The 12,245-nt window shown below is 36.8% G+C and overlaps 2 protein-coding genes and 1 pseudogene across 2 annotated transcripts; all 3 read left to right on the top strand.

Moving 5' to 3' along the window:
• Positions 1 to 5,202: 5,202 nt before the first annotated feature.
• LOC116134935 lies at positions 5,203 to 6,260 on the top strand (annotated as a pseudogene).
• Positions 6,261 to 8,625: 2,365 nt separating this feature from the next.
• Positions 8,626 to 9,630, top strand: LOC116134934 (rust resistance kinase Lr10-like). Its single transcript, XM_031420613.1, has one exon. It carries the CDS (start codon positions 8,647 to 8,649, stop codon positions 9,628 to 9,630), a length of 984 nt encoding a protein of 327 aa, XP_031276473.1. The 5' UTR covers positions 8,626 to 8,646.
• Positions 9,631 to 10,244: 614 nt separating this feature from the next.
• Positions 10,245 to 12,238, top strand: LOC116134932 (rust resistance kinase Lr10-like). The gene is given in 5 exon segments (XM_031420612.1): positions 10,245 to 10,391; positions 10,547 to 10,622; positions 10,970 to 11,403; positions 11,405 to 11,481; positions 11,551 to 12,238. Coding segments are annotated over 5 exon segments (1,422 nt in total).
• The last annotated feature ends 7 nt before the right edge of the window (positions 12,239 to 12,245 follow it).

Here is a 12,245-nt window from a genome sequence, read left to right as displayed (position 1 = left end):
ACACGCCATTGTTCCACCTAAAGCTGCAAATATAAAATTTAAACCAAACACTCCAACTAATGCACGTACAAACATATCAAAATACATCATTTTATCAACCTAATTCACCTAAACACATCACTGAAATATTTCTTAAACAATGACCAAAAACAACTTCTTCATGCACAGTAGCATTTCAAACCGTGGCGCCAAAATCTTGCAACTCCCACCTTGTGTTGACTTCATCATTTCCAACATGGTATCACCATTCGACACTCCTCTTTGATATCATTGTTGGAAACACCAACTCTGAACTGAAGATATTCAAACTTGGCTTTGGACAATGGCTTAGTCATTATATCAGCAACCTGTTCTTCTCTATTAAAAAGAACTCCTCCTTCATTGCAGCTTCTCCAAGCATCAGATTTGACTGCCTCATTGTAGCTTGTTGAGTTAGAACATTGCACCTCTCATAAATTTTAGATATTGGCTTTGTACCTCTGACTGGAACTTCATCTAAATTCACTTCTTCAATCTGACTTTTGGGCATTCTATCTTGCTGGAAGTTTAGCTTGACTTTAACCCGATTTTTTTTACAGTTCCAAACAGCACATTCGTCCACCTTAACATCTTTACTAACTATGTTAGCTGAATGGTTTTGAAAAACAACCTTTCCCCACTCTAACAGGAAGTTTTTTCTTTGCATCTTAACTCTCATTAACTCATTCCCATCACATTCCATAATGACACATGCTGAGTTTTTAAAATGAAGAGAGTAATTCCTATCCAGAATTTGTCCTACACTAAGTAGGCTTTGACTGATTTTAGGAACAAATAAAACATCAGATATAATCTTGGTACCTGACTTGGTTTGGACAGAAACATTTCCCTTGCCTTTGACCTCCAGCAGCTCTCCATTTCCCACTTTAAATTTAGACTTGTAACTTTGATCTAAGCTCATGAAATTGGATATGTTTGGTGACATATGATTGCTGCAACCACTGTCAATTAACCACACCTCTTGATCAAAATCAGCCACACATCCTGAAGCCATAAACAACTGCTCAAATTCTTGAGTCTGCTGTTGATTCTCTATTGTCTGGGATTGATGCTCCTGTTGCCCTCATTTGTTCTTGCACACCCTTTCTATATGTCCAAACTGCTTACAAGACCTGCATTGTATGCCAGGCCTGAACCAACATCTATTTTCAGAGTGGTTTTTTTTCTTGCAGTGAGGACAAAGAGGAAAGGTTCTTAGTCCCGCATTTTTTTCTCCTTCGTTGTTAACTTCCTCATTTCCCTTCTCTCTAGCATACCTTCTGTTTTGGCTTGTTATCATGGCTCCTTCACTTGAGTCTTCCTGCCTCAGCAACCTCCTCTGCTCTTGTGCTTGAAGAGCATGCACAAGTTCTGCTAAGCTGATCTGGGACAGGTCTTTAGAGTCTTCAAGTGAAGAGATTTTTGCCTCAAATCTCTCAGGTAAACTGACCAAAACCTTCTCTGCTATCCTCTTGTCAGTCAACTTTTTCACCAAGTAGCTTAATCTTGTTCACCACATTCATCAACTTATCCACATACTACTTCACAGACTCAACATCTTGCATCTTAAGCATCTCAAATTCTCTTCTCAGGTTTAGAATCTGCATGTTGCGTGTTGTATTGTTGCCCTCAAACTCCTTATTAAGCTTATCCCAAGCCTTTTTAGGAGTTTCACATGCCATAATCCTGGTGAAGACTTGGTCTGTCACTGTTGAGTGTATGTAAGATAGGACCCTTGGTGCTTTAGACATCTCCTCTTCATGAATCCTGATTTGGTTCAGTGTGGGGTTTGCTCCCAACTGAGGAACTTGCTTCTCCTCCTCCTCCACGTATTGCCACAACCTATGGCCTTTTAAATAAGTCTTCATCTTGACAGTCGATACATGGAACTGATCTCCATTGAAGATGGGTGGAGAAAGTGAAGCTGGAGTTGCTGTCATGAAGATGATTACCTATGGTGTTGAGTTTTGTTAAAAGGTTTTTGTTTTTCCAAGTCCTGAAAGATCACAACAGCTTTGATACCACTTGTTAGTTTTTAGAGCTAGAGTATACTAAGGAAAGAGGACCAAAAACTGACGTGAGAGAGAGCTGTAGACAGAGAAAATCTGAACTAAAATTTGCTCTGTTTTACATTCAAAAAACAGGGGTAGATTTATACAAAGCACACGCCACTGTTCCACCTAAGCTGCAAATTTAAAATTTAAACCAAACACTCCAACTAATGCACGTACAAACATATCAAAATACATCATTTTATCAACCTAATTCACCTAAACACATCACTAAAATATTTCTTAAACTGTGACCAAAAACAACTTCTTCATGCACAGTAGCATTTCAAACCGTGGCGCCAAAATCTTGCAACTCCCACTATGCATTAACTTCATCATTTCCAGCATGGTATCACCATTCAACACTGGAATACATCATACTTGAACTGCAGCAGAAAAAGCCATGTAGTTATAGTAAAATCATCTACCATAGTGAGAAAAAACCCTGCGTTACCTTGAGTGACAACCTTGTAAGGACCCCGGACATCCAAATGCAACAGTTCAAACACATGAGATGTGGCAGTGTTATTGGAAGGAAAGGATAATCTAGTATGTTTGGCTAAAGGACAAGTTTCACAATAAAATTTGTGATGATTATTAAAACGATGATACAATTCTTGCAAAGTTGATAAAAGAGCATGTCCTAATCTCTTGTGCCGAAGAACAACAACCTTAGTTTGAGACAATGTTTTTATTGAAGAATCAGTAGCTACATTGAGAGATTTGCGGTCTGTTTCTCTATTACAATCAGAAACTTTGATTTACAAATTCTTACTTAAAGCTGAAACAAAACCAGGAAAATACAAGTTGATTTTCGATATTGGCATGAAGTGATATAGTCCCTGGTATTGCTTATCAATCCCCTTTAGTTTGCCACTCCAAAGATCCTGGATCACACAAAAATTCGGATAAAATATGATAGAACACTGACCATCAGAGGCTAACTTAGAAATTGACAACAAATTGTACTTAAAATCTGGTATGTATAAGACATTATCCGGTGACAAATTTTCTTGTAGGCTGACAGAACCGACATGTTGAATTGATTTTTTTTGTTCCATTTGGGAGACTAACATAACCAGGCATATATGGTTTACTAGTGACTGAGGTTGCAAAATTTTGGATACTATGAGTTATATGGTCAGTGGCCTCCAAGTCAAGAATTCAATCATCAATAATATCACAGTTTGAATATAGGGAAACAATCTTACCTACCAGATTAGCTGATGGTGCTCCCAGGTTCTCCTTTCCCAGCAACTGAATCAATTGAGCATACTGCTCTGGAGTCAAAACATTGCCTAAGCTAAGTCCTTCTTTGCTACTCTCAGTTGCTGATTCAGTGTGTAAAGCTGACTCTTGACTTGAATGAACTTGATTGGCTTTAGCTTTTTATCCTGACTTGTTCTTGGTAAATTGAAAATATGTTGGATATCCATACAATATGTAACAATTATCCTTCTTATATCCTGCTATATGACAGTAATCACATTCAACATAGAGCTTCTTCCCTTTATATTTCGAACTCTGAGTCTGATTTCTCTGATTCCCTTATGAGTAAAGTGCTGTAGCAACTTCAGTGTTATGATTAAATCCAGTCAAGACCTTTTGGCTTTCATCTTGACTTACTATTGAGTAAGCTTGTTTGACAGAAGGTAAGGGAACCATTAACGGGATTTGGCTTCGCACCAATGCATATGAGTCATTAAGTCCTATCAAGAACTATAGTAGTTTTTGTTGATTAAGATGTGCCAAATAGGCTTTAGCTGATTCACTATTAGGTGATGGTAAACTTACCGATGAATTGAGTTCATCCCATAAAGTTTTCAATTTGTTGTAATATACTGCAACCGAGTGAGTTCCTTGTACCATGTTAATTATTTCCTTGTGAATACCAAAGACTCTTATGCCTAGGGCCCCAAAAAATAGGGGCCCAAATTTTTTATAATTTTTTAATATATTACAAAAATAAAAATGGTGTATGATTTTTTATCCAGGCCAAGGAGAAAAAAAAAAAAAACCAAAAAGACCCAAATTTATTATAAATTTTTTACATATATTCCCACCCAAAGTTTGATAAAATATAAGTTTGTACCTCTAGTTTCATAAATTCCAATTTAAACCCCTAAATTAACAAATTAAATTTCTTTTAACAATAAAAGACTAAAATAGTCATTCACATGTCTCAAATTACTCAACCCCAATTCCATCCCAAATTTCGACATTCACATAAATTATCTCCACCCCTCTTTCGCCACCAGCCGTTTGGAGTTCATTCCCATCAATTTTCTCATCAAAATTGACTGGAATCATTAGTTTATCATTTTCTCAAGTGTTTTTCTAGCCTTGATAGCCCTCGATTTGACCGATTTTTTACGAATCTCATAACCCAACTCCATCATGCACGACATCCATTTTCGACCTTTTCAGCATGTACCCGACATTGTTGGCCTTCCCTGACACCACCATCTTCCTCTCCTCAACCCTTTCACCAAAATCCCTATCATACCTCATATGTTTACTCCATCAAATCGCCGGCCACCGAAACCTTTTGGGTTGCGACTTCTCAAGCCTTTTCTAGCCAATCCAGACATTGGAAATTACTTATTTCATCACCCATCGTTTCTCCAACATTTGCTCTCTAAAACCCCCCACCAACCTGACCCAGTTAGCCTGTCGATCGCCGTCCACCTCTCCTAGTGATTTTGCATCTCAAAAGACAAGAAAACAAATTTGAAATATTTTTTTTAATATATGTTTATATTATTAGAAGGCCCTAAAGTAATTCTTGCCTAGGGTCATAAATGTTCTTGAGACGGCCCTGAATACCAAAGACTCTTTTGCCATTGACCTTGTTGTATTGTTCTTGAAGATCTTGCCAAGCTTGATACGCACTAGTAGAGTGTACAATGCTGTTGAATATTTCTTTTGAAACAGTGTTAAAAATCCAAGCTAACACCAGAGAATTACAACATTCCCACTATGCATGAAAAGCTTGATTGAAACCTGCCTTTTCACAAGATCCATCAACAAAACCTAATTTGGTCTTTGCCCTCAAAGAAATTGTCATTCCAAATTCCGTAATTCTCCATTCTCGTGAGTTGCTCTAAAATAAGAACTGAACTAGGGATATCTGATGGATGTATGTAGAGTGGTGAACTTGAGTGAGTAACATTCAACATTTTGAGATGAATTTATTTCAGCTTGTAAAAGAATTCAGTTGAACTAATGACAAATTTCAGCTAAAGAATGGCTGAATGAAATCACTCTATTGATTTTGGGATTCTGAAAGATTTGAAGAAATAATGAAAATACAGACTTGATTTCAGCTTGAATCTTCAATCGAAGCTACTCATCTTACAGTTAAAAAACGCTGCTCCGATACCGTGAACAATTTGTCTTTGAGAGAAGAAGAAATTTTATTCAACTCAAAAATTAGTTTACAAGAGGTTTGTTACAGTTTATATATACAGGTAACCATGGTTGAGTTAACCACAGTTAAATAACCATAACAACTAACTGATTAATTAACTAACTAAAACTAATTACACTAATAATCCAAGAATTACGACATAAAGCCTGGAAACATTCTACTAGATTCAAATTTCATGGCCAGAGTGGGTGACTTTGGACTTGCAAAGCTTCGTAATAGAGACAACATTCATGATAAACTCACAGGATATAGGGGGACTCCTGGCTATTCAGCACCAGAATTTTTGTTGAAGAATCATCCAATAACGCATAAATGTGATGTTTATGGCTTTGGAATGGCACTGTTCGAGAACCGACAGTTCTGGTGACGATAGCCTTGATTGGTTCCCTGAACGTGTTTGGGAAGAATATGAGAAAGATGAATTGGCTGCAATGGCATTAGCTTGTGGGATTGAAGAGAAAGACAGAGAGAAAGCAGAGAGAATAAGTAAGCTGGCATTGTGGTGTGTTCAAGACTCACCAGAGGCAAGGCCACTAATGAGTGATGTGGTAAAGATGTTGGAGGGAGAAGTGGAGTTTAAGCCACCTCCGAAGCCATTTCAGTATTTGTCCTCATTAGGAATGGTTCAGCCTCAGCCAATAGAAACTACGCATCGATCAAGTCATACCACAGGTACTGAAGGAACTCAGTCTCGGCGGTTCAAACAGACCACTCCCACTATGACCAAGGACGGAACCCAGATAGCTACTTCAGTACAATAACTGAATTTGATGCCCCAAAACGGCGGAAGATCTTGTTACATGTTTAGTGGTTCTGCCGAATTTTTTTTTTTTTTTTTCTGCTTTTAATATTGGTTAATGTTGACCATCTAAGTCAATGAATTTGTCTTCAGATTTAATTTTCATGAACTTTGCTTAGCGTTTGGAATTTTACTTTTCATGTACTTCAATCTCAATGAAGGTAATTAATTACATTTACTTCCATTGCAGGTTCCGTAGAGTTTAATCAATGGAACTTAGTTAGAATTACCATAACTAGTGACAAACAACCATCTACCATCGTTTATCCATAAGCCAAAATGTCTTAGTTGAGAATCTGAAAAGGAAGGAATTGTGTGGTTAAATTAGTCAAACTGAGAACGACTGGTTTGGTTAAATCACTGTAAAATACTAAAATCTTATGCCATTTTCAAGTCTTTGAAGAGATACACAGTAAGAGATGAAGACAATAATGAGTTAATACGTACAAAAATATTTCAATTTCTAATAAAAATATTAAGTGATTGCGATTGCCTTATTTAGCTAGGCTTGAGCCGGCACTGACTTGTTTTTAAGTGTGTTAATTTGATTATTAATTAGCAAGTGATGGTGTGACCTTATGAAAATTAGCTTATAAACAACACGTAATTTTAGCTTATAAGTATTTGAAATTTTAAGCAATTACGTGTTTGGTTAAAGTACTTATAAGTAGTTGACATGTTTAGTAATATGTGACTTATAAGTATATTTTATTATAAAATGACTAAAAAAGGTACTACATTAAATAAGGGTATACTATGGAATTTTAAAATTAAACAAGGATAATGTGATAATATACTTGGTCAAACTAGTTTATAAGCAGAGTGCTTATAAGCAAAAAATAAAAAATAAAAAATAAAAAACAGGTCAGTTTAATTTTAGAGCTTATAAGCTAGTTTGACCAGTTTATAAGCTTAGACAAACACCCCTTTAGTCATATACTGTAATACATTGAAGTAAACGACTTTTTCCCACCCAAGGTTTGCTTTAATGACATTTTCCCATCCAAAAAGTTTTAAAATACCACTTTCCCAATCAAAGTTTATATTCTGTTAATACTCAAAATACATTTCACTTTCTTAACTGATATTCAGCGAGTTACCAGGAGCTAGGGTAAAAGGGGTTTTATAGAGTTAAGACTGGTGGATCGAATGGTGGCAAGTGGTGACCGTTTAAATATTTACCGTTGGAATCAGCCGAAAATCAACTAAGAACAAGAAAACTTAATTTTGCGGTGACCGGTAATCAGCGAGAAATTAGGTGTCAGAATGAGAGGGGTTTTATAGAGAGGTGACCGAAGTTTTAAATGATAGTAACAGAGAGAATTTTTGCCGTTGAAATCAGCTTTGGATAATAACCGAATATTAACTTTGGGTGGGAAAAAGTCAGTTTACTCATACATTAATCCTATCTATATATACGATGCTTGTAAAATCCTTGGGAATCCCACCATTACAAGACACATTCTCATTAGAATTTTGAGGGGAGTATACCGATTGCTTTACTTCTTGTGAGTTCAAGTGGGTTAAATAATATTTTATTAATCCATGGCCAGACACCGATTTTGTTCTGCATGATGAAACATTTTGATCGGTTATCTTTTAAGCTCCAAATGTAAGCCTTGGGTTGTAAATGGACGTGTTGTTTAAAAACCAGATAAACTTTGGTTCTTTCCTCTCCCATTCTCTCTTTCTCTATTATTGTAACTTGTTTCTATTATTTGATCTTCAATGTTATCACTGGCAGATCAGTAGGACATGAGCTTTGTCTTTAGAGTTTTCACTACGCCTGATTCTTTTCCTAATCTTGAACGTTTCATTCTTGACAGATCTTAACTACACACTGCAAGTGCGAGGTATCACAGAGAGCTCGAATCAAGAAAGCCTCTTTTCTACACTATGTCACAGAATTATTACCCTCCCCCTTGGTATACTACTACAAATATACCAAGTGTACCAAGCGCTACAGCAAGCGCCACGACTTTGATAATCGTCTGTAAGTCATCGAACAAAAAGAGAGAGTATATGACTTTGATAAAAATTGTTACGTTTTCAATGATATTTATTACAGTTGGTTTGATTAAAAAATTTAATGATTTGAAATGTTGTTAATTGCAGATGTAGTATCCAGCTTTGTAGTGTTCGCAACAATTATTGTAATAGTTATTGTTATCTATTACAAATGTGCAAAGACAGCAAGCAAAATTCTTGTCCAAGATTTCAGGCCAGTTGCTTTTACACCACCATCATTTAGATTGCCACCAATTACACCACCACCACCACCATCAAAAAACAAGCCCATCCGGCGGCCTACCGAAACGGTTCGGGTTAGGGAGGCCACTGCTACGTCCATGGAGAAGTTCCTCCAAGAAATAGAAGCCGCGAAGCCTGTCAGATTTACCGCAGAGCAACTAAAGAAATTTACAGATGATTACAAAACTGGGCTCGGTGCTGGAGGTTTTGGGGAAGTCTACAAGGGACAGTTTCCAGATGGAGTAAGAATTGCAGTAAAGATTCTTAGAAAGAGTTTAGACAAAAGAGATGAAGAGCAATTCATGGCAGAAGTGGGCTCAATTGGAAGAACTTATCACATAAACCTGGTTAGGCTTTATGGATTTTGCCATGACAGAAACATGAATGCGATTGTATATGAGTACATGGAAAACGGATCCCTGGACAAATACTTGTTCAAAGAGAGTAAAACAAAAGCAATCAAATGGGAGAAGTTACATGAAATCGCGATCGGGACAGCTAAAGGCTTAGCATACTTGCATGAAGAATGCCAAAACAAAATCATTCATTATGGCATACAGCCTGAAAACATTCTACTAGATGAAAATTTCATTCCAAAAGTAGGTGATTTCGGACTTGCAAAGCTTTGTCATAGAGATAGCACTCATGTTACACTCGCAGCAAATAATTGGGGAACTCGTGGCTACTCAGCACCAGTAATCTCGTTCAAGAATCATCCAATAACATATAAGTGTGACGTATATAGCTTTGGAATGGTATTGTTTGAGATAGTTAGTGGGAGAAGAAATACAATTGTTCATTCTTCTCGGGATAGCCTTGATTTTTTTCCTCAACATGTTTGGGAAAAATATGAAAAAGGTGAATTGGGTTCAATGGCATTAGCCTGTGGGATTGAAAAGAAAGACAAAGTAGAGAGAATGTGTATGGTGGCATTGTGGTGTGTACAAAACTTGCCTCAGGCGAGGCCACAAATGAGTGCTGTGGTGAAGATGTTGGAGGGAGGAGTGGAGATTTTGCCACCTCCAAAACCATTTCAGTATTTGTTCCCGGTTAGGGCGGCTGCGCTTAATCCAATACTATAAAGTACTAGTGATGGTTCAAGTATAGGCACAAGTGAAGAAAGTCAGTCCCGCTGGTACAAGGAGTACACCACCCCAATCGTGGCCAAGTATGAAATAGAGATAGCTACTTCTCGATAATAACTCAGCTAGTAGTTCTGCGAAACTGCAGAGTCTTATTATTGTAAAGCTTATATTTGGTATATCTTGTATTTATTTCTTCACCTATATATCTCAAGTAATTTATCATCTTATGTTCAAATAAATCAAAGAATATGGATCATCTGTGTTTGATCTGTCTTCATCTTTCACTAACTACTATTTATACGTTATTTTCAGAGAATGTTTCTAGGTGTTTATAATTTTCTGACAGAAAAAAGGCAAATTTCAGAGGCTTTATTTACCAGAAAAAAATGGGTCCGTATCTCCTACGGGATTGACCCCAAAAAAGAAACGGTATGTAGCAAGAAGTGGTCAATGTTAAGTATGCCCATCATTTGGTTGTTTCCTATAGTTTTGACTTGTTTTTCAACTATTTGTTCTGTCATTATTAGCAGGGGATGACATGGTACTAAGTAGCTATACAAATTTTGGGATCATTTTTCTGAACTTTTTTGGTCAACTGACAAATATTAGATATGATTTGCGCAGAGTCTCTCAATTATATAGGGACGGAACCATCTGTATATAACGAATTTATTGAACTGCCTCTCAATAGTTCATTTGTCTGTTTTCAATTGCGAAAAGAAGTAGAAGTTGCTTCAAATGTCAGTGTCAGTGCACAGGTTCTTGGTCATCTTCAAATTCAATTTCGACGTGTAGTGCTTACAGTCACACATTTAATTGTCCTTAATTTACAAGAAAATTCCTCTTCTTAAATTCACCCTGTCTTCGTTGAATCTTCCTCCTTTGTCTGTAAATTTATTTGTTGAATATATAGGACCTTAGCTGGAGATATAAACTAAATAAAGTGAAAGAACTTGCAGAGGCATTTGCTGCTTTTGTTTTGAAGCTGAGTAAGTATGCTCATATGGTCATTACTTGTAATATTCCTTCACATTTATTTATATGCATAGAGATATTCATTCTCTTTACCTGACATTAGATTCTTTTTTTTTTTTTTTCCAGATTTTAATCACTTGTTATTTATGGCAATATATCATAAAATTTTTAAAAATTTAAATGAAATCAAATCAGAAGGGTTATCCAATTATTAACCGATAGAAAGCAATGACGATTCTGATAATGATTCAATAGCCATATGTAAGTTGTTATATTATAAAATATGATATAGAATGGATTGCAAATTAATTATAGCAGAGGTTAAAATCTAAATATTGTTTTGAAATGATGTTAATTGCAGCTGTAATAGTGACTTTGGTGGTGTTTGTGATAATTGGTGTCATCTCTTGCTATTGTGCAAAGAGAGCAAGAAGAGCAATTACACAAGAATTGCAAACAGCTGTTCGCGCTGCATCGACCAACACACAGTACACAAACACTCCCCACAATGCGGTTCAAGTTTGGGAGGTTATTGCTCCCACCATGGAGAATTTCCTCCAAGAAATGGCAAGGGAGAAGCCTGTTAGATTCATAGCACAGCAGCTATATTCATTTACCAGCAATTACTCAACTAGGTTGGGTTCTGGAGATTTTGGGGTAGTCTACAAGGGTCAGTTTCCAAATGGAATGAGGATTGCAGTAAAGGTTCTTACCTGGAGTGTAGACAAAAGAGCAGAAGAGCAATTCATGGCAGAAGTTGGCATAATTGGAAGAACTTACCTCATAAATCTGGTCAAGACTCTATGGTTTTTGCCATGACCAGTACATGAGCGCACTTGTCTATGAGTTCATGGAAAATGGTTCGCTTGACAAGTAATTGTTCAGCGAAGCACAAACAATTGAATGGGAGAAGTTACATGAAATTGCGATCGGAACAACTAGAGGTTTAGCTTACTTGCATGAAGAATGCCAGCAAAGAATCATTCATTATGATATAAAGCCTGGAAATATTCTGCTAGATGAAAATTTCTTTCCCAGAGTAGGAGATTTCGGACTCACAAAGCTTGGTAATAGAGACAACACACATGTTACACTCACAGGATATAGGGGCACTCCTGGCTATTCAGCACCAGAATTCTTGTTAAAGAATCACCCAATAACACATAAATGTGATGTTTACAGCTTTGGAATGGTACTATTTGTGATAATTGGTAGAAGAAAAAATACAATTGTTGGTCCTGGCGGTAGCCTTGATTGGTTTCCTAAACATGTTTGGGACGCATATGAGAAAGATGAATTGAATATAATGACAGTAGCTTGTGGGATTGAAGAGAAAGACAGAGAGAAAGTAGAGAGAATGAGTAAGGTGGCATTGTGGTGTGTACAGGACTCACCAGAGGGAAGGGCTCCAATGAGTGCTGTGGTAAAAATGTTAGAGGGAGGAGTGGAGATTGTGCCACCTCCAAAACCATTTCAGTATTTGTTCTCAGTTGGGATGACAGCCCTTAATCCACTAGAAACCAGTGATGGTTCAAGTTATACCACAAGCGAAGAAAGTCAATCTCGCTGGTACAAGGAGATCACTCCAATCATGGCCAAGTATGAAATCCAGATGGCCAGTTCTGCTTAATAAATAA

This window comes from Pistacia vera, unplaced genomic scaffold (genome assembly GCF_008641045.1).
Source record: "Pistacia vera cultivar Batoury unplaced genomic scaffold, PisVer_v2 Contig292, whole genome shotgun sequence".
NCBI classification, from domain to species: Eukaryota; Viridiplantae; Streptophyta; class Magnoliopsida; order Sapindales; family Anacardiaceae; genus Pistacia; species Pistacia vera.
This window is presented reverse-complemented; position numbering and strand designations above follow the sequence as displayed.

What these genes read in the sequence shown, in the direction of transcription:
- LOC116134934 (XM_031420613.1), top strand. Translation starts at nt 8,647, where the DNA reads ATGGAGAAGTTCCTCCAAGAAATAGAAGCCGCGAAGCCTGTCAGATTT.